Below are 23590 nucleotides of genomic sequence, written 5' to 3' on the forward strand. Positions count from 1 at the left end.
ACATCTGTGGTGCAAGGAAGGTTGTAACTCAGTGGTTAAGGCATTGGACTCTGGATCTGAAGGTCATAGGTTCAAATCCTTGATTCTCAATTGCTCCGTTGTAAGTCGCTCTGGATAAGGGCCTCTGCTAAATGCCGTAAATGTATGTAAAGGGTGCCAGGAAATGATACGCTAGTGGTACGCTGAAAAGGCCACGCAACGACAAAAAATCGGTTGATGGGCTAAAAAAACGGTGTACAATGCTTGGAAAAAATATTGATCATCAAATAGATTAAAACTAAAGAGTCTGGTTTGAAAATAAGTAAGTTGTAAGAAGTAGAAAGTGCAGATATTTGTGTAAAAAAGTTAGATAAGAGAAAAATCGACTTAAGTACAGTAACATAATATTTGTACTTCATTACTTCTGTGATTAAGGCAAACACAAGTATGACAAAGTAGCAAAACTACAGAATACTGTTATACCACGAGATTAAATTCAGTACTGGCCCTTTAAGAAACCATGCGTTTACATGGTAACCGAGGCCGGAAGTAGACCCTGTATCCCCGGAAAGATGCTCCGACCAAACATGCTAGCAAACCGTTTAGCGATCGAGCTCTGTAAATAAGAGTGCAGGTGTACGGAGTTTGATTGCTGCTTTAAAAGTTGTTTTCTTTAACAATTTCTATTTTGTTTCTTTAATGTTAAGTAGCTGCATTTAACGCGCTCTGTAGGTAAGTAAGCTCGCGGTTGGTATGCTGTACAACTAGCAATACACACGGCGAAATTGAGCAGTTAGCATTAGTTATTGAGCGTTAATTTTCGATTTGCTCGGTTTATGTTTTTTTTTTTTTTTAGCCATTTTCTCATTGTTTTTGTTTGTTTTGTAGTTCAGGCTCAACGGAGCTGCATGAAGGGTTATATCTTTCCAGTAAACCGAATGGGAATCGTTTCTCGAGGATTTAATTGTCCAATAGTGACCTCTAGTGGTTAGTTTGTTACTTAAATAAACAAACAAACAAACGATTCTTCTAAATATATTAATATAACGGTACACAAAATTCACGATTCGGTACGTACCTCGGTTCGGTTTCGGTACGGGTATGGAAATAATTGCAAAAAAAAAAAACTGCGGTTTATTATTATTAACATTTGTGAACATCAACAGTTTAAACAATTTTTGAAATAAAATGCCTGCTTGATTTAATAAGATTTACTGAATTATTTCCATTCGGCGAGACTTTGACTTCACTATACTGTAAAGTCAAATATCGTACCTTTTACTGAACTACATTTAGCGAAATCAGTTCTTTTTATTTATTTATGAGTCTATAAAAACTTGGTCAAACACGTAGGAATCGCACAATCAAAAAAAAGAAACCCTGTAACATTTGCATTGACTCACTCATTATGGCTTTGAGTTTAGATACACTATGTTGCCAAAAGTATTGGGTGACCTGAACTTTCCTTCTATATGTGGTTCTTTTCCAAACTGTTACCACAAAAGTGAAGGCACTCAATTGTACTTTAGATGCACCATAATTGTGCATTCACTTGAACTTGGAAACCCAAAACCTGTTCCAGCATGATGATGCCCCTGTGCACAAAGTGAGCTCTTTGAAGATAAGGTTTACATAGAGCTGAAGATCTTTAGCGGCCTGCTATAGAGCTCTGATCTCATCCCTACTGAACACCTTTTGGATGAATGTGAACACTGACTGCACCCCAGGCCTCCTCACCTACATCAATACCTGCCTTTCATAACACCCCTGTGGCTGATGAACACAAATATCCATAAGCAGACTCTAAAATCTAGTAGAACATCTTCCCAGAAGAGTGGTGGTAATTATTAGAGCAAATCGGCATCAATTGCGGAATACAACGCTTAAAAATCAGATACGGTACTTATGACCAGGTGACCCAATACTTTTGGCGATATAGTGTAAATAGCTTCCTTTTCAAAGCCCAAACAGACACGTGTACGTCGGCTATACTCCATAAATCCCAAGCCCTGATTTCGCCTGTATGGCGTAATTATGATTTCAAAGGCACCTGAGACACGGAGGAGCTTTTTATGTCTGTATAATAATGATCAGTAACCTCATTGTTCTCATACTCCTTCAGGTCCAGCAGGATGCGTGGCAGTCCAGTGGACTGTGTGGTGAAATCGCCAGTGGCTCTGCAGCTCGGCGATGTGGTGTCCGATTCAGTCCGTCCTGGTGTTTATATCACAGATGTTGTACTTGCAGAGCCGCTCAATGTAAGCATTTTTTTGGGGGAGGAATAATTTTAAACAACTGTTTAATTAAAAGTGATGGGACTACACAATATATTGGCAGAAGTTTGCGAACACCTGGTTATAAGTACGGTATGTGCTTCTAGACTCTAGAGCATCATTCCACATTTAGTCCCAATTTGCTCTTATAATTCCCTCCACTCTTCTGGGAAGATGTGCCACTAGATTTTTAAGTGTGCGTGTGGACATCAGCCATAAGGGTGTTAGTAATAGGGTGTAGGGTGAGGAGGACTGGGGTGCAGTCAGCGTTTTAATTCATCCTAAAGGTGTTCAATAAGGGTTCATTTGTAGTCAGAGGTTTATATCAGGAGATTTTCCACTCCAACCTATGCATCAAAAGCATATCTTCATGGAAAACAAATCACATGTACATAAGTATTTAGAGTATTCGCTCAATACTTGTTGAAGCACCTTTGGCTCCAGTTGCAGCCTAAAGTCTTTTTTTTTTTTTTTTTTTTTTTATGATTCTACAAGCCTATTTTTGCAGTTTCTCCCATTCTTTGTTGCAGAACCTTTTAAGCTCCATCAGGTTGGGGAGCGTCGGTTCACATTTTCAGATCTCTCCAGGGGGTTCAAGTCTAGGCTTTGGCTGAGCCACTCAAGGACATTCACAGTCATGTAGTCACTCTTTTATTATATTGGCTGTGTGCTTAAGATCATTGTCCTGTTGGAAGATGAACAGTCACCCCAGTCTGCGGTCCAGAGGAATATTGGAATATATTGGAATATTGCTAGCCCTTAAACTGCGAGGTCCTTAAACCTTGTTCAGTTCTCTATTATTCTTTAAGTGTTAGAATCGGCTTCTTGTGACTGCATTAATGAATCCTGCCTCAAACTAACATGATTCAGGGTATGGGCTGTTTAGTCAAGGTGTGATAATTAGGGGGTGTAACAGTAAGTCACTGTTCGGTTCAGTTTCAGTACAGTTAGGGAGAAGAAATGCGAGAGATTTATATCCTCTGTAAATTTTACTCTGAATAAATAATCTTTGTATTTTTACTTGAGTAGATTTTTAGACCGGTCACTTGTACTTGAGCAAAATTTCATTGAAGTAACAGCACTTTTACTTGAGTAGAATATTTTTATTACTTTTTCCACAACTGGAGATGATGTCACTAGGATTTCTGACTGTGGCTTTATTACACATTATTTTTTATCAGTATTACCACATTTTGTTTTGGCTTTTCCATCAATTAAAAAAAAAAAAAAAAAAAATGCCTTGCCGAACTAATATGGCTCCCAGTTTTCCGAATGTTGACCAGCATGCTTTTTTTTTTTTTATTTTATTTTGGTCCCCTAGATTCAGGAAATCTCCTTCAAGAACTACTACACAGCCTATCTGACGGTGCGAGTGTTGAAAAATGAGGAAGCGAGTGACGAGAATTCCGCTAAGTGGTTCACATGTGTGAGAAACTACTCCCTGATGTCCAGTCCACACACTGAAGGAGGATCACAGGACTACTTTTCTATCTACAGACAACAGGTAAGCCAAAGCCATGTGCTTTGGTGTTATAGGTTTATCTGCCTCAAGGTGCGACATGATCCGACTTGAAAATCATCAACAAGGTAAAAAAAAAAACATCACGTTTAGACGTCAGGTTCACTGTAGGTGTAATGCCAGAAAAGTTGTATTGTCAAAGTTTCGGACTTCATAAACATGCTGATGAAGCAAGTGTTCTCTACTAGAACACAAACGATTGAGGACACCTAAGATTCAAATGTGTTCTTGGAAAAACGCTTTCCACATTTAAGTTAAAGTGAAGGGAGAATTGTGTGCCTGCTTTGTGGTAACTGTTTGGGGGAAGAACCGCACGAGAAATGGTATTAAAAACGTTCCAGGCTCTGTTTACAAGAAAGTACTTCATTTTTCAATGTTTAAAAGTTATCACCTTCAAAAACAGTGCCCTTGCACAGCAATACAGTGCTCCCAGCGTTCCTGCCACACCTGGAATGTGTTCTGGAAGTCTTCTTTTTGAAGCTTGTCAGCACTTTCTGCAATTCGTGCTGGATCTCCACTGGATCTCCGCTCGATCTCCGCAACAGTGTCAAAACGAGCTGATCTTCATCTTCTGGGAGAGGGTGAAGCCCACGGCAAACCTGGTGAGTAGGGTGGATGCGGAAGGGAGATCAATTTGTTTCCGGCGAGAAAATCACACGTGAGAAGAGCTCGGTGACAGAGCGGGCACGTGGTCAGAATAGCGCCAGTTGCAGTGCTCCCGATTGTACACAGGACGATGTCTTTTGGCACACCGACTTATCAAGTTCTGCGCTCCCTGCGACTGTGCAAGCAGCCTCGTGCTGCCATCTGTTGGCGTGTTCAAAAACTAGTCTCAAATCAATATACCACAATATCAAACTAACAACAAACTCCCAGCAACAAGGTAGTGATTTGAGTAAATTACTTTTGGAAAGTCTGCTATTTTATTTATCACGATATTTCTGATAATTTTTTTGCTTTATTGCATAATGCTATAAAAATGGCAATTGATTGTTATGGCTGAAAAAACCTCAAGACATGGAAAAACAAAGAGGAAAAAATGAAAGCAAAAGGCAACGTATCCTTGGAACTGTTTGCATTCTGGCAGTGATTCAGCCCTCTGAGTAATTTACATTTCTATTGCTCCGGCCTTGATCTCGGAGGTTTTATTTTATCGTAATTATCCTTTCAATTAAATTAGATCAGCCTCCCTGTTTCAAAGTCGGGGTTATGCTATGCTAATAAGTCAGCGTCCTCGCATAATTACCCCGTTAAATGATCCAGCGCGGTGAGATGATTCACTGCTTTAGTTTGCCCAACATTTGTACCCAGCACCTTTTGTCCTTTCATGGCAAATGTTACAGGCGACACATCAGTCATGTCACAACCATTGCAATTCTTTTTTAATAATATACACTACATGGATAAAAGTATTGGGTCATCTGACATTCCCAGCCATATGTGGTTATTTTTCAAACTGTTACAGTAAAGCTGAAGGCACACAATTTTCGGATGCAGCAGCATGGAATTTTCCCTTCACTTGAATTAGGAGACCAAAATCAGTTCCAGCATGACATGAAGATATGCTTTGCTGGTTTTGAAGTGGAAGATCTTCTGCTATAGAGCTCTGACCTTAACCCTATTGAACACCTCTGGGATTAATTGGAATGCTGACTGCACCCCAGACCTCCTCACCGTTAATACCCTTGTGTCTGAATGAGCACAAGTCTCTACAAGCACACACCAAAATCTAGTGGAACATCTTCCCAGAAGAGCGAATTTTAAGAGCAAATTGGGACTAAATATGGAATGCAATGCTCAAAAAGCACATATACTTATGCAAACTTTTAGCAATATAGTGTATGTATGACAGTATCATCAATGGCCTATGGTATCTGAAGCAACATTTAAAACTGAGAGATTTACTTCTGGGTGAATAAGTGATCTTTGGAAGATACTATACTATATATTAAATTATTCTCAAATAATCTATTTTCTTCATTTCATATCGTTTCTGCTCCACGTCTTAGTGCACTGAGGTGTAAGTTTCGGTTTGAAGTTCTATCCAGTCAGGTTTTCAGAGGTTGCACGGGTCAAAGGGACTTAGCATAAGGCCATCACTGTAAACACTACAAGGCGTCATACTGATTCATATCCATGTTTCTTGTAGTTTTAATCGATCAGATTGCAACTTGCTTTACTCCGAAGACCACTGTAAATACATAGACAATTCTATGTCCTTTGATTGGATGGTCAGAAAGTGCACTAGTCACTATCAAAGCACATCTGTAGCAAAGTGCACAAGCTCAAACATATTCGTGTGGATTTAATAGCTGTTTTTTTTATTTTTTGATCACATATATACTTGCAATACATTTACAAGACGGACTTTTCAAGCAAAGATACATTTTATATATATATATATATATATATATACAGTACAGACCAAAAGTTTGGACACACCTGCTCATTCAAAGAGTTTTCTTTATTTTCATGACTATGAAAATTGTAGAGTCACACTGAAGGCATCAAAACTATGAATTAACACATGTGGAATTATATATGGAATTATATACATAACAAAAAAGTGAACTGAAAATATGTCATATTGTAGGTTCTTCAAAGTAGGCATCAAAAGAATGCCAAGAGTGTGCAAAGCAGTAATCTAAGCAAAAGGTGGCGACTTTGAAGAACCTACAATATGACATATTTTCAGTTCACTTTTTTGTTATGTATATAATTCCATATATAATTCCACATGTGTTAATTCATAGTTTTGATGCCTTCAGTGTGACTCTACAATTTTCATAGTCATGAAAATAAAGAAAACTCTTTGAATGAGCAGTTGTGTCCAAACTTTTGGTCTGTACTGTGTATATAATATATATATTTGTGTGTGTGTGTTCATTGTAATGCAGAATCATTTATCTATGCCTTGAAAAAAACTGCACTAAAACAAGTGCTGGAAATTGGACATCTTTAAAATGTAAATAAAAGGGAAATAAAATCTAAATTTAAAAGCCAGGTGGCCCAGTATCGGTCCACAACCCGGTGGTTAGGGTCTCCTGCTTCACACAGTCTATAGATTGTGAAAAACTTTATCCCAGGGTGCACTGAGTAGACAGTTTAAAAAAGATTGGCAACCTGGAATAATGGCTTAAAAAATATATTTGTAACTTTAACTGAAGTTAATATACATGTATAATTTGCTTACGGAAACTGTGTTTTTCTTTCTGTTTTACGTAATATTTACAGTCTACTTGTGCCACTCTTGTACAAATATGAGGTGACCGAGACCAAACTCATTCTATGACTCTAGTCACATGACTAGAGACTACTGTAACATGATGTAATAAGTTTTATATAGGAATAGTGATGGAACTGACTGTAATTGTAGTATATTTTAGAATCTCCATATCAGTGTTTTTTAAAAATGTAATTATATTTGCCTTGTAACCGCATTAACTTTCAGAAGGTGTTTGCAGCTCCAGACAGTCACATTCCCAATACTGCAGCATTTTCTATTAGCTTTGCTGTAATTACTGAATATGCTTTAGGATTTAGAATGAATAATAAGCTGGGCATTTCTCTTTGTATTGTAAGCCCATTGTTTTAAGACACTGAGGGTTCAACCTGAGGAGATTTTCCAAAACAAAACGTAGAAAACCAATCTCGCCCAAATAAACGAGCAAAAACCTTCTTCTCTGAAGGAATATTGTCAAGTGGGCTTAAGAAACATCGTGCCTCCCGCAAATATCCGTTCCAGTTTTGCCTTAGAAGAATCCCATTGACAAGCAAATTTGAACTTTCTCTTGTTTCGCTCTTTCCTTCTTGTTACCCGCTGGTTTTAATTTCCAATTTCCGCCGGCTTGCGGTTTACTTCTTTTGTCTGACATCTGGCGGCGTGCCGGAGGTTTGAAAAAGCCCGAACCAGCCCTTTAAAAGTCTCGAACCCGTCACATTAATTCCGCACCATTGTATTTACCGAAGCGGTTTCTTCTGTTGTGCTGGCTGACAGATGCTGACGGAGCCGGATAACGTTATTACCGTGCGCCTCATACTGAGACAGCCCTCGTCAGTCTGGCTGAATTTCAGCATAGAGGACATCAAAATCTACTCGCTAGCAGATGAAGTAAGTATAAACCGAGGAGGCGCTACTCCAGACGTCATCATTGTTGAAAAATATACAATAATGTTGTTGTGATTGTTTTTGTTTTGTAATAAATCTCCAACAGTATATTAGATTTGACCCAAGTTTATTTCTATATCGCATTTCACAACGGACATTGTCTCAACGCAGCTTTACAGAAATCAACAGTGAAGGTGAATGATGTGTATTTATCCCTGATGAGCAGCCATGGTGACTGTGACCAGGAAAAACTCCTTTAGATGTTATGATGAAGAAACCCTGAGAGAAACCAGACTCCAAAGAGGAACCCATCCTCATTTGGGTGACATCAAGAGTATGATTATAGTCTTTAAAACAATACAAAACACCGGAGAGTGAGAACTAACACGAGCACTGGAGTGTAAGATTATGAGTAACGTCCTTTCTACAGTCTTATACTGTTATTTGACGTTGTGGATCCAGGAGCTACTGAGCAACTCAACATTTGCGCTCATCATAGATCCAACACCAGTTTCTCCAGGCCTTTAGATCAGCGGTCCCCAAACTTTTTTGCGCCGCGGACCGGTTTAATGTCAGACAATATTTTCCCGGCCCGGCCTTAAAGGTGTGGTGGATAAATACAACAAAATAAAATGATACGACCATAAAAACTGGTATTTTCTAAATATAATAATAAACGTGAATCCACTGTGTTGTTTTTTGTTCATTTTGCTAGTTGGGGGTTTCAATTTATTTATGTGTTGGCGGCCGGAGCCCCTTTAAGAAGGTAGTGGATGGAGGTAAGACATGACCGAGGGAAGCATCTTCACATGCATCAAGTCATAGACAGATGTGGCGGAGAGAATCCGGTAATTTTCCAAAATAAAACATCTTTCAGAATCAAATAATAAATAAAACGGAAATAATGTAAGTTTTGTATTCTTTCTATGCGGCCCGGTACCAATTGACCCACTGTCCGTGGAAATGGCGCAACCTCAGGATGCCTCGGAATGGGTAGAGAAAGAGAAGCAGTGGAGAGGAATTATAACCCAGTCTGCATTGTTTTTTTTGTTTTTTTTCCCCCAAGGAATCAGAGAGGGATATACCTTCCTGGTTGTCTACTATCACACCGGCTGAAGAGCCTCTCGATTTGAATGCAAGTATTTTCCGGAAAGAGCCGTGTTTAATGATAATCACATTTCTGAACATCTAACTTTAGCATCAAACTCGATCACTAGACACTGCGAGGAGATTGTATTACAGGTCTAACTTGCACTTTATGTTCCCTGTGAATGACTTATTTTTTTTACTCTTCTTCATTCAGCACGGTAATGAGTTTCTGTTACGGACCCTGTTCTCTATATTGTGATTAATGTTCTAAGTGCCATTGACCCCCCTACTTCCATTTATCACCCAAAGATGTTAATAGAATGATGAAAAGACACAGTGTTTCTCACACAGTACTTATTCACAAAATGTTTTTTTTTTTTCCTTCTCTCCTTAGATTTATTGTTTCGAGTTATCATTAAATAGATAAATCTTTTGTTGTATCAGGGGCTTCCCGATCCAGACACTGTGTCATCTAGTATTCAGCAAATGTGGGCTCTCACCGAGATCATGCAGTCAAGCCAGACCTCCGCCTGTATAGGGCGTTTTGACGTGAGTCCCACCCATCCGAACGATAAGTGCAAAAACGATAACGATCGAAAGTGATAGTCCATGCGTATTGCATTTTATACCACATTTCGAATTCTGAGATCTGATCAGTCAGATCTCTACTACCAGTTTCGTTTTCTTTATCAGAATGCCGTATTGATGGTTGAAATTCAGATCACAGGTTTATAGTAATGTGCACATTCTAATAATTCTATATTTCTGTATTTTAATCATAATTTTATATTAAAAGGACCACAACGATACAACGATCAGGCATAACATAATGACCACTGACAGGTGAAGTGAATAACACTGATTATCTCTTCATCATGGCACCTGTTAGTGGGTGGGATATAGTAGGCAGCAAGTGAACATTTTGCCTTCAAAGTTGACGTGTTAGAAACAGGAAAAAATGGCCGAGCGTAAGGATTTAGACGAGTTTGACAAATTGTGATGTCGAGACGTCTGGGTCAGAGCATTTCCAAAACTGCAGCTCTTGTGGGATGTTCCCAGTCTGCAGTGGTCAGTATCTATCAGAAGTGCTCCAAGGGAGGAAAAGTGGTGAACCGGCGACATGGACGGTCGAGGCTCATTGTTACATGTGGGGAGCGAAGGCTGGTCCGTGTGGTCCGATCCGACAGACGAGCTCCTGTAGCTCAAACTACTGAAAAAGTAAATGCTGTTAATACTCAACGGGTCAGAACTGTTTTGGGAACATTAAAAAACGGCCCAATACAATATTAGGAAGGTGGTCATAAAGTTATGCCTGATCGGTGAATATACCCACAAATTAACTTACTATGGGAGTGCAATATATTACACACAATACAGTATATGCAAATATGTTTGTGCATACCCCTATAATAGATATGCTGTCCTGGTTTTAGATACATATTTTAATTTATTCTTGTCTGCATTTCCAGGTAGATGGCTGCTATGACATCAACCTGCTTTCCTACACATAAGAACTGACAGGAGGTTCAGCAGGAATTCTGTAAACCCAGGCTGCAGCTTCAAGCAGACAGTAGCTGTGTCTCAAAAGGCTCTATACACTATGCACTTCACCGAGTTATTATGTCTCAGCTGAAACACTAATGCTCTTTAGCACTAAAGTTACCAAGCTGTATTTAATGTCATTGAAGCAAGGAATCAGGTTCATGTTCTTGTCTGCGAGAAGTGCGTTCTGGTCTGCTTACGTAGGTGTGTTGTGCATTTAGTGATGCTTTCCTGTTCACCACGGTTATTATGGGCTGGATAATTGAGTTCCCATTGCCATTCTATTCTAACCTCTTTCTCTCATGAACAATTTTTGTCTACCTTTTAATCACTAAATATAGATGATAAAGTCTCAGTTTGTGATAAAAAGCTTCCTACTAAATACATTTATAGTTTATTTGTTGATTAGAGAATTATCTGGGTATTTATAGTGCACTACATATAGTGTATTTGTTAGTGTACATAACAAAGTGTGCAATTTGAGAAGCACCTAATGTAAGAATTTTAAGAGAAAAAAATACCAATAGGAATGCACTAGATGTCTTTTTAAGCAGTATATTTTTTCAGCTATTAGTACATTAAATGGGTAATAGGAACAATGTGTTTAATTAGAGCTGATTTTTGGCTTTTTTTATTTTATTTTTAATTAATCAGCATCCGACACACCAAACCGTGTCTGCACGTTCTGCCCTTGCGTGAGAGTGCATTACTCCCCCATACCAGCAGGTGGCAGCAGTCCAAACAGGGAAGAGATAGAACCGTGAATATACTGTATAAAGCAAGCAGGGATTCGTGTAGCTTATTTCAATTGTCTGTCATGTTGCAAAGACAAGAGCAAGAATGACAACAAGCGTTTTTGGGGGGTTTGTTTTGCTGTTCTGTAGCCAATCGGAATTCTCGTTCTCCCCGATGCGGTCTGGCCGCTGATTCGACTGGAAAAATCGCCCAAAAAACAGCTGATGCTGTCCGAGGAATCAAATCGGTTGACGTTCTTTTTTAATTGATTCCTCGTGTATTTATTTTTTTGCATTTTAAAGTTATAACAAGTGAAACAGTTGGATTAACCGGAGATTATAGCAAGTGTTATTAACACTCAACAAGCAACTTTATTAGGGACAACTGTACATTCACGATCTTAACAAAATCAGCCAATCATTTCATTAACTGCTAATCTTCTGGTTTTTACACTCAACAGCCTCAAGAATTTTACACAGAATTTAGCAAAAAAAAAAAAAAAACAGAACAACAAATAACATTTTGACTGAGCAATGGAATGGCTTCTTTATATAAGAAGTGAGAGGAAAATGGTCAGATTTGAGCAGGTTCGAGGTTTAGTTAAAGCAGCCAGACAGAATATTACAACTCAAATGTGCACTCCATGGTGAGCAGAAAAGCATCTCGACACTCACAAAAAATCAAACCTTGAGGGAGATGGGCTACAACATTAGGAGACTACATTGGTTCCGCTCTTGTCAGCAGAGAGCGAGAATCTGAGGCTATCATGGGTGCAGATTTACCATCACTGTACAGTTAGAGGGGAAAATCACCCGATAGCTGTACTGTCTAGTTTGGATGAATGTGTGCCCACGAGAGCCTCAGATTCTCGTTCTGAGGTGCTTTTCATAGGGTTTTTATTGGTTTCTAAAAGCTCAGACCAGCTTTGTAGTTCTCGAAAATCTTATCAACAAGGTGTTTTTGCGTTTTGTACATTTTATGTTTTGTTTTGTTTTTTATGTGTGTGTAAATCCCACGAGAGCACTCGACTCAAACCAGCCCATCTGATAACACGTCTAAAGTCGCACAACTCAGACTTTCTCCCATTCTGATCCCTGATGTAAACTGGATTAACTGTAGCTTTTGATCTGCATTTGCATGATTTTATGCATTGCATCGCCGCTACATGATCGACTGATTTACTAACTACATTCCTAATGAAGTGGATGATGTAGCCAATAAAGCATGTAATAAAAACTATAGCGAAACAAGCAACACTTCTTCTTCTTTCAGCTTCTCCCACTAGGGGGCGCCACAACGGATCATCCGTCTCCATACCCCCCCTGTCCTCTACATCTGCCTCTTTCAACCCAACTACCTTACCTGCATGTCTTCCCTCACCACATCCATAAACCTCCTCCTTGACCTTCCTCTTTTCCTCCTTCCTGGTGGCTCCATCCTCAGCATTCTCCTACTGATTTACCCCATGTCTCTCCTCTGCACATGTCCAAACCATCTCAATCTCACCTCCCTCACCTTGTCTCCAAAACGTCCTACATGCGCTGTCCCTCTATAAAACTCATTTCTAATCCTGTCCATCGTCGTCACTCCTAACGAACATTTCAACATCTTCAGCTCTGCTCCCTCCAGCTCCACCTCCTGTCTTTTACTCAATTGCCACTGTCTCTAATCCGTACAACATCTCAGGTCTCACCACAGTCCTATAAACTTTCCCTTTCACTCTCACAGATACTCTTCTATCACAAATCACTCCTGCTATCACTCTTCTCCACCCACTCAAGCAGCATTATTGATGACTAATTAATTGTGTAGCAATTAAATAATAATCAAAGCATCTTTTCTATTCAGAGTCTGAGATGAATTTACAGATTTGGAAATGTGATGGCCAGAGTCAATACTTTATACGTTCAGCTTGTATCAGGTAATCTTTTCCCTTTTATTATTATTAACGCCAAGTGTCAACATTTTCATTAATCTGTTCATCTCCGCTTCATGTGGACTTATTTTACATAATCAGCTAATAAGAAAAGCCCAAAGGAAGACAATCGGCTCTAAATCCTGGGCCTGTACCTCCTAAGCGCTCTGGCTATTCATTTTGTTAACCACTAATGAAATGCAGGTTTATTGTAAATCTGTATTTGGCCTCCGAATGTGGAAATTTGTATCCCTTTCTATGCAACAATCAAAGCCAAATGTGAAAGCATGCACTCAGACATCTCTCAGGGGTCAGTAAGCGGACTGACGGACGGATGTCTTCCTCGTCGTCACCTCGTTAATATTTAAGGCAAAACTAGCATGCAGATCCACCTATGGCTCCTAATACGCAACTGGAATTATTTAAGGGGTGCATTACAAACATTCTTTTAACTGACTGTAAATGTCCTCTGGATGTTTCAGTCCCAGTGCTTTACTCGCTTTTAAATTTCAGATAGGACGCCTATTTTTTGTTTGTTTGTTTGTTTGTTTGTTTGTTTTTTATTTAATGCTTTTTGAATTTCATGACTGTATAATGCGGAACTTCTTTATTACGAACAAGATAACGCATGTCATTAAATGAAACACCTGCGTCACAATATTCATCTTATTTTCACTAGATGGCAGTAAGTGCACGCTTCAAAAGGAAACCCATAAATGTAATGTAATGGAGGCTTTTCTTTTTTTAATGACGTTATTCACTGTCTTCATGCAGTCTATTTAATATAAAAGCAATTGTTTTCTTCTGTATGATGCAAACTTCCTTCTACATCAGTTGCACATTAAGAATGAATACGATTCTAAATATTAAGACTTCAAGATGTTTGCACACGCGTGCTGTTGAATTACAAAAAAAAAAAACCTTTTGTTATAAGAAAATAAACATAGGTAGAAACATCGGAGATAAAATATTGAATTGTACAAAAATTATAATTACGTTAAAGTTCTGTTAAACTTAAAGCTGATGTTCATGCAAATATATAATTGCCCACCAGACAGTAAAATTCAGTGTATGCAACTGCAAATATATACAAATAAAAGACAACTTTGAACAACTTAATCAATTAATTGTTTTGTGTGTGTGAGATCATGTCCAGGGTGTCCACTGCTTTGTCTCCAGAGTTCCCTGGCTTCCATGCAACCCTGTGTAAGCAGTTTTGAAAATGGATGACTACCTAGATGATAGCAATATTGTACTAAATGATAAAAGGAATAAATCCTACTGGAATGTACAATAATGCGCTGTTATTGCACTGATCATATTTCTATAAGAGCACATCTCAAAATGCACATCATATCTTAATCCTTTTACATGAAACGTCAGTAAATCTCCATAAGCAGAATTGTTTCTTTACCAGCCTGTCTTTCTTTACTCTTGAATGACTTCACAGATTTCTTTTTGCTTCATTTGTTTCCTTCACCCTGAACACTTTACTTTGTTGTTTGTACGTCTGACTGTTTAAAAGTCCTGCCACTGAAGACCAAAATGCTCCAAAAATGCATCTTACCCCTAAAATATTGGGTACACCAGCAGCATGTATCAGCAGAAACAATGTATTAGGAGAGCATTGCTTCAAACCAGTGATTTGCCTTGGAAATAGTTTCAGAGCTGCGGTTTTGAAAATAAATCAAAATCTTGACCACACGTTTTTTTAGTACTTTGGTACTGATTCTTTACCTTTCACATTTATGAAATGTGACACAATTTTGATGCTGGTTTAAATAATCAGAGATTCTATTTTATGATTTTATCTATGTTTAAACTATGCAAAAGAGAATCTGAATAAACCCAAAATACTATTTCCCAGTGATCTTTCCTTTATTAGAAGAGTAAAACCATCTACTGGCCCTTCATTGAAAAAAGTAATTAAAATAAATTTACTTAATATAACCAATTAACCAAATAAGATGAAAATGTGAATTGAAATCTGAACAAATGTATCATATCATGTGTCCCACAGCTAGAGACGTTATGTCCGACTTTCCCAGAAGCCTTCCAAAATTCCTCTAAAAGTCAGGAGACAACCAAGATCAACATCTAAGAAACTGCAGGGGTTGTTCAGCTGAGATAGTTTTCATGATGCAGCCATTGGAAAGAGACCTGCCAAAAAATTTTTCCATGGCAGATGCCTTTTGGAATAATGTCCTGTGGATTGATGAGTCAAAAGTGCAAGGCATTGGTCCTATTAGATCTGATGTTTAGCTCACAAAGAATTTCACAATAGACATGTTAAACCAGTATTTAAACCTGGTGGTGGTAGTGTGATGCTGTGGGGATGCTTTACTGCTTCAAAGCCTGGATGACGTGCTATAATTTATGGAATCTTCTTGATACCAGAAAACACTGAAGGACATCATTACTTCATCTGGAGCTCCAGCACACATCGTGTTATGTGTAGTTGTTTTCTCAACTTATTGATATTTAATGCACATACTTCCTGCTTGTGTAATCTGAGCACTTCCTGTTAATTCATCAAGGCAGTTATCTGTATTCCTCATCCTGAGCTGCCCTTTGCATAGTCCGGAACAACTATATTTATGGAATGGAATGAATGTTTGTCTTGTTTTCTGATATACTTGTGCGTACTGAATTTGCATTTCTTCATGTCAAGTTCCTCTCTGAAAGTAAATCTTCAGATTCGCATTCCTTGAATTCCTAAAATGGATTATTTGCAGTGTAAATGAAGGTAATGTGACAATCAAAATTCTTTTTTTTTCTGATTATTTTTCACAATGCCCAGACCTCAATCCTATTAGATGCTGTAGTTAGGAGTTCATACTTGAAAATTCTTCTTGCATCACTGAAATAAGCATTTGTTTCATTATTTAAAGACACCTAGGCCAAAAATTCTTCAAAGTGATGTGACTGCCATACAGCCGTCAGAAATGTTTGTGTCGTAGATGTTACTGCAAAAGGTGGCAAAACTTCGTCATATCAATCTGATGAATAAATGTGTGTACTGTAAAATAAATAAATGAATAGAAAGAAAAACAGGGTGAATATAGTTTTGCAAGGCACTGCACATATTGTGCGTCTTGAACCTGTGAGCATTGCGTCGCCATATCGTCTAATACACCAAGAAGTCTTTATCTTGCAGGTGAAACAGTTATTGATCAGAAAATGTCAAGACAGATGCTAGCAATTATAGTAGGTCTTTGGGAATCCATAGTTGTTCTTAAAATGTCTGCAGCTTAACATTTGCTCCTGTAGCAGGTGCTTTTATCCGAATGAGGCCAAACGCAGGCCAAGCATCAAGGGCTTGAGAGATGTGCTGATGAACTAAATGTTCTCTACTAGACGGCAATTTATCTAAACAAACTTTTGTGGACATAAGATTTAAATGTGTTTTTTTTTTTTTTACCTTATTCACTATTTGCTGTTATAATAATTTCCACTCTTCTGGGAAGATGCTTCATTAGATTTTGGGGTGTACATGAGGAGATTTCTGCTTATTCAGCCCAAGAGTCTTAGTAAAGTCAAGTACCTAATGGATGGGGAGGAGGCCTGGGGTACAGCAAGCAGCTCAAGATCTTTAATAAATAAAGGGATCATGTACAATTGTGTGCCTCCAACTTTGTGGTAACAGTTTGGCCAGAAAAGTGAGGTGTCACAATACCTTTTTCCGTATAGTGTACCTTCAAAAGCGCACATGTACTTCACATTATAATGTGAGGTATGGCAATTTTAGAAGGGAGGTAATTTAAGAAGCAATGCCAATGCTGCTTTAGTTAAGAGCAAAAGAAGGGGAAGTTGTAGCTAAATAGATAAGCCTCTTACTAATCAGAAGCTTTGGGGTTTAAGCCCCATTATTTCCAAGCTACCACGTTTGGGCACTCTTGAGCAAGACCTTTAACCCTCTCTGCTCCAGGGGCATCATGGCAGACCCTGCGCTCTGACCCCAGCTTCCTAACATGGGATAGGTAAAGAAAGAAGTTCACTGTACTGTAATGTACATGTGAGAAGTAAAAAGCCCTTTGAAGTATTTGTAATGTACTTCTGTATATTCTGTAGCTTTCTGACTGCGATTACACCTGGGAAACTCTACATTTCTCTTAGAAATGTTTTGCCATTTCCACTAATGAATTGAAAAGGCTCTTCAATCAAAGAGGGATAAAAAGCTAAAGGAAAGGGTCAGACAGGTGCTCTTTTTCCTTTCTATAACTACTAGATGAAAAATAAGTGCGATACTGGTCACGTATGCTGAAGTTATCCACTAACTATTAATATAAAGGTATGAACTTTGGAACATGTATTTCCCCTTTCAGGAACTCGAGCTGCGTCGAAACGCTTTGGGAACCCAAATCGTTTCAACACAGCGTATCGTTCCCTCAGGGAACCAGGGTTACATACGTAACCAAGATACGTTCTTTGCCAAACTACGGTATCTGGACGACTTGTATGTTGTTGAAAGTGTGAGGTTTTGTTGTATAGAGGATTTTAGTGTCTTTAGCAAAATGTTGCTGGTACTGCGGTCGTTCATGAACGACCCCCTTACCCCTAATATATTAGAGCATTGCTGTAAACCAGTGATTTGCCTTGGATATACTTTCAGAGCTGCAGTTTAAGAAAATGAATCGAAATCCTTGACCTCACACACACACTTTCATCAGTTCTTTAGTACTGATGAAAGTGTGTGTGTGAGGTCAAGGACTTTCATCAGTTCTTTAGTACTGATTCTTTACCTTTCTCGTTTCTGAAACGTTTTTGACACTGCAATTTTGATGCCTGTTTAAACAATCAGAGATGCTTCTTTACGATTTTATCCATGTTTAAACAATGCAAAAGAGAATATCAATACCAAAATACAATATTCCAGTGATCATTTACTCTTGGAAATAAACACTGAAAAATAGTATTTTAATTAAGTATTTAAAAAACCTTTTCCATTTTGTAATTTAATTAAATTTACTCAATATTTCGGCTGGGATTCATTTTGAACGTGTGACAAAAAAGAACAAGTAGTTTCAAAGAGTGAATTTTCAATTTCCTACTGGATGCACATGAGCAAAGCATCGCAAAATCTGCGTAGTTCATGTACAGGAAACAGAATCGACTTGACTCTTCTTGTCTGAGTCGTTTGTTATTTTATCACGTGACTCCCATATTCACTATGCAGTGCATTACACAAGAAAGACAATTGAGTAGTATCTCAGAGTCCAGAGTCCCCTGGTCCGAGTCGTTTGTTCTTTTGTAACTTGACACCCAACACTATTCAGTTCTATGTACATTTCTCAATTATTGGAACTATAGTCAAAGTTTGTGTATGTTGGGGGATCTGCTTATTGAAAATTTTACATTTTATTTTATTTTTGAGCAAGGGAACAAAATTAAACATAACATCAAAATAATGAAAAAAACCCCAAAAAGGTAGAAATGTAATATATGCAGAGGTGGAAAGTAACAAATTACATTACCCGCGTTACTGTTATATATTTTAACCACCTCTGATATTATATCTGAAAGGTTTCTTCTAGATCCTGTCTTAATTTCCACAGTTCTCCTCAACTGCTATTTTGTAATGCTGTTTGGACAGTAGAAATGAGGAGACTGTGGATCCTGCTGATGTGTCTGCTGACTGGAATTGAGAAATCCTTCATTCTTATGGAATGAAGCTGCTCGATCAGTGGGCTGCTTAGATGAGACCATGCAAGGTGACCATTAGGTAATAAGTCAAGGTCATTTTACTAAGCTCTGAAATTGTTATTTCTGCTTAACAAGTCCTAATGGGCCAATTAATTCCTAATAAATGAGTTCATTTGGTGCTGGTGTGAATATCTGGAACGGTGTCCAAACCTTTGCCATCATTTCTTTTTTCTATCGTAAATTCTCTTCATGTAAAAAGTAGGGCAATTTTTACAAATGTTTTCAATGATTTAGAATTTACCTTTTAAGACGTATTACATTTTTTTCTCAATCAAGGTATTGCAATTTTTATAAAAAACGTTGAAGCATCCAATCAGATACATTGTCATTTAACAAGTGGCAGAATAATTAAGAGAAAATATTGTCGGACCACATGAGGCGTGCCTGATTACCCGCTCACTTGTGAGAGCATTCTATGAAGAAATGCAATGTAGAAATAGCTTTTAACATCATGGAGACGGATGGCTTTTTACGTAATATGACCAAGGAAAGTTAGTAACGTTTCCTCTGTGGCTTGGAAATGGTTCAGATTTGAGAGGTCAGACTTTAAACAAACTTTTCTCAAATGCAAATATACCAAATGTTTGTTGCAGCATTTTGCGACAAAGACATCAAGATGATTTGGAAGAGTTTTCAAAGTTAAGAGATGAAAACAAGACAACAGTCTTCCATCGTCAGATGTCATCAGCTGTATTATTTTCTAATGCCAAAGATTAGCTTCTGCAGAGATTAGCTACAGAGAATTTAGTTACAGAATTAGTTTTATGTTTATTTACACCTCACGTTTATCACTTTAATCACTGCATGCACACTAAAAATACACAATTCCTCAACCAGATGTTTCTTTAAATTACTAATTAAGAGAACGTTACTTTAGTCATGTTGTTGTTATGTTTTAAATTGATTAGTAACACAAAATTAAAAATAAAAACCTGTCAAACATTCTTTAAAAACTAGATTTTTTTTTGCTACATCACCCAACGCCAGTGTGTAAACATTTGCCGAATAATTGTGATTACATTTCATTTCAAATAAACAATAAAACTGTAATTTGTTCACGGATAATAAGACCATGTATGTGCTTGTTGAACATGGCATTTCATTCCACTTTAGACCCCTTTGCTATAATAACCTCCATTCTTCTGAGAAGGTTTTCCTATGGATATTAGATGAATAGAACTTTGGATTCGTGTGAATTCAGCCAAAAGAGCATTAGTGAGGTCAGCTACTGATGTCAGGAAAGAGGTTCTTGGGTGCCGTCGGCATTACAGTTTGTCCCAGGACTCTGTCCATCGCAAGTTCTTCCACTAAAATCAAAAGCAAACCATATCTTCATGGAAGCTGCTTTGTGCACAGATGCATTGTCATGCTGGAATAGTTTCAATGGAAAGTGTAATGCTGAAGGCAAAAGACATTCCAAACAAGTGTGTGTGGTTCAAACTTTGTGGCAACAATCTGGGGAAAGAACATTTTCAGGTTTATTTTCATTCAGTAAACATGAATCATGGGTGAAGACATGGGTGAAGTATGTTCCACAATGCTGTGAGTCAATTTTTTCCCTTTTTAGAAGAACATGGGTGATTTAGTTAGCCAGTGTAATCAGTTTCTGCTGTAAAAAAAAAAAAAAAAAACTTCCTCCTGAAATGAAGTAAGCATTTGCAGGCAAACCCTATTAGGCTGTTTAATCACTAGAAAGGTCAGTCAGACTGTTTGGTCAGCCAGAGTGTTTGCACTTGATGACTTTTTCAGTATTTCTTTTCAAAATATGCAACACAAGACTCACTCAAAGCACCTGAAGTTTTTCAATTTAATAGCTAAAACTTAAAATGTCTAGATTGCTTGTTAAATTCCCTTTTCTCCAAATCAACAGACCAAATGGTAAAAGTTGACGACAAAAATAAATCAGGGTTATGATCAACACAATATTTCAATATGCATGCTTTCTGGATTAGCTTATGTGCCCTTGTTCATTTTGAGGGTTTCATCAGGGTTGGCAGTCGACCGAAATTAATATTTTGCCTTTTGTTTTTCATGGCCATTTCACTGAAAGGGAAAAAAATTTAATATCTGTCTCATGGACTTGAATGTGACTCTGAGTTGCGTAGGAGCTCGGCCTATGTGGAGATTCGGTCTAGTTCAAGAAATGAACTCTTGTGCTTGGTATTGAGCAGGTTGATCTACAAGTGCTGTCAGCGTTTTAATTACATTCGTTCGAGCACGACACTGATGCACATGGTAACTTTTTTTCGAAATGGAAAAATTCTCCCTTTCTGTCAGTAAAAGGTGAAAAGTAAAGCGAGGACGAACGATCCAACTTGGGGTGAAATTAACTTCCTCTTATGGCAGATGGGCTGAAGGATTTCGTATGACTTGGATTCCCACATATTAGAGCTTAATTGTCATTTTAGCCATGGCCTGTGGACACCTTCTTTCCTTGAGAATCATCAAATCATAGAAATATAATTTTAATTGGTGCACGAATACAGACTACGAGGGTTTTTATTCCAACGATGGCCTTGTGAACGAGGCAATGAAGATAAACTCGGATATTTTTTAGCCTTCTTATGTCAGTGAATCTAAAGAAAGTATAATGTCTACAAAATTGTGCAACCTGTCTTCTCCAAGACATCATCCCTATGTAATCACAGAAAGATGGGGCTATTCTTGGCTCTATTCCAATTTATTTTTGTTTTTGTAATGATATCTTATGGTGCATGACCTTCGCCAACAGTTTCATTGTCGGTATTATGCAAACGCTATGACAAATGACTCAACTCAGGGTGAAATTAAGCTCCTCTTCGAGCACATGTGCTGAAGGACTCATTTGACTTGGCGTCGCTGGGACGTCCTTCGTAATAGAACTTAATTGTCATGTCGGCCATGGCTTGAGCTGGGCTACAGACACCATTCTTCGTTAAGAAGCAGAAAATTGGCCAGAGTCCGATTTTAATTGGAGCAGGAATATAGACAGACTCGTTCCGCAACCGAAGCGGGCGGATAGCTCGAAGTCCCCTTGACAAGCCAGTATTTGAATTCAATATTGTCACGACATGCGCTATTAAGTTTCCCGGGGACGGAGGATTAGCTGTGAAGAAACAATTCGTTTCTGAATTAAACAACACTACTTCCTTCTAAGATAAAGTAATTATGTCGAGGCAAAGCCATTAGGTTTTTTAATCACTGTAAAGGTCCAGTAGTCTGTTTGACCACCTGAAAGTATTTGATGACTTTTTCAGTGCTTCTTTATTTACCGCTGTTTGATATTCACTCTCAGTAATCTGCGCAGTGTCACATTACAGTACATTGCATAAGTATTCACCCCCATCAAGCTCTTCTAGATTGTATAGTGTTATGACCTGGAACTGTAATTAAATTTATTGACATTTTATGACATGGATCTGCAGAATGTCACTAGAATAGCTGTAATATTTTGGTAGTATCTGTGCGTGTTTGCTTTTTTCCAGTGGCCTTTAGAATTTAGCTAGAGTCCACCAAAATCAATAGGCACAATCAATAGGCATAAAGGATCCAGATGTGCAAAGCTGATAAAGATCATAAACCTGCACCCACTGCAGGCGTATGCAACCAGTATATCTTTTTCTTATTATTATGTATTTGTCACTTGAAACTATTTGGTACTTTCAAAGAAGTACAGGAATTGGTCTAATTATCTAATTCCTATTAAACATTTCACTGGCATGTTCCAAAATAGAAAAGACCTGCAGGGTAGAAAAATATTTGCACAAAGCATAGTTATCATGAATAATGAATATTTTTTTAGAAGGATACTGCAGTGCACCTTAAATATCAAATATTAGTCATATTTACAGATTGGCTTGAGTCCACAATGCTAGATAAGTGATAATTAAGGGGTGTGATGGAAAAAGTATGATGCCAGTACATATGAGTCATAGTTTGTCCTCACACTAGACGATATGAGCCATTGTTTTCTCATGAGACCTAATGCTGCTTACTTACCACGTGGTTCTCAAAAATATCATGGCTATACATGATTTTCTTTTTTTTATGAGAAAATCTCAAAAATGAGAACCCAGGACAATTATACTTCATTTTTTAAACAATATATGTATATGATATAAAACAGCAGTTAATCGAATAGGTTTTCTTTTGTTGCACTGGAGATGGATAAAAGTGGCTGCCAAATGAATCAACGTAAAAATGATCATTAGCCCAGATCCCTTTTCATCAATGTTTATTGCAGCTCAGTCAAAGACAGGGGTAATGTGTTATTTTGCTGATAGAGGTCTTGTTCCTTGAATGCCTGCATTAGCATTCATGAGCTCACTCTTCAGCTAGCAATGGGCCCATCACACTAGTGTCAACCACCACCATGAAATAATCACCATTCCTCATCATTATAGCATTGTTTATTCCTGCCACTTCAGCCATGTTGCCCACCAACACAGCCTGATTTTTTTTATGTCAGAGTGAAAAAATCAGACATTATATGGCGAAATTCTTGACACAATAGAAATAAATATATTTGTTGCTGTATATAATGTTATACACTATATAGGAAAAAGTATTTGAGACCTGGGAATTCTTTTTCCAGTCATATATGGGTCTTCACCAAAAAGCTTAATTATTGTAACAGCTGCTTAGATGTTCAAAGAGCACAAAGTGCAAAACTTTTGTGTACTAGTGATCTGTCTTTCATGAACGATTCTGTCTTTAATGTGACTAAGAAGAGCCAGTAGGCTCAAAGA

At 37.9% G+C, this 23590-nt stretch overlaps 1 protein-coding gene across 1 annotated transcript; it reads left to right on the forward strand.

Moving 5' to 3' along the window:
- Positions 1-499: 499 nt before the first annotated feature.
- nicn1 (nicolin 1) lies at positions 500-14279 on the forward strand. The gene is made up of 7 exons (XM_083534585.1): positions 500-711; positions 2102-2237; positions 3574-3756; positions 7769-7882; positions 8946-9014; positions 9413-9517; positions 10438-14279. The coding sequence occupies exons 2-7, from the start codon at positions 2112-2114 to the stop codon at positions 10477-10479; spliced, it is 639 nt and encodes a 212-aa protein (XP_083390711.1). The 5' UTR covers positions 500-711; positions 2102-2111; the 3' UTR covers positions 10480-14279.
- The last annotated feature ends 9311 nt before the right edge of the window (positions 14280-23590 follow it).

The sequence above is a fragment of the Silurus aristotelis genome, assembly GCF_946808225.1.
Source record: "Silurus aristotelis genome assembly, chromosome: 28".
NCBI lineage: Eukaryota > Metazoa > Chordata > Actinopteri > Siluriformes > Siluridae > Silurus > Silurus aristotelis.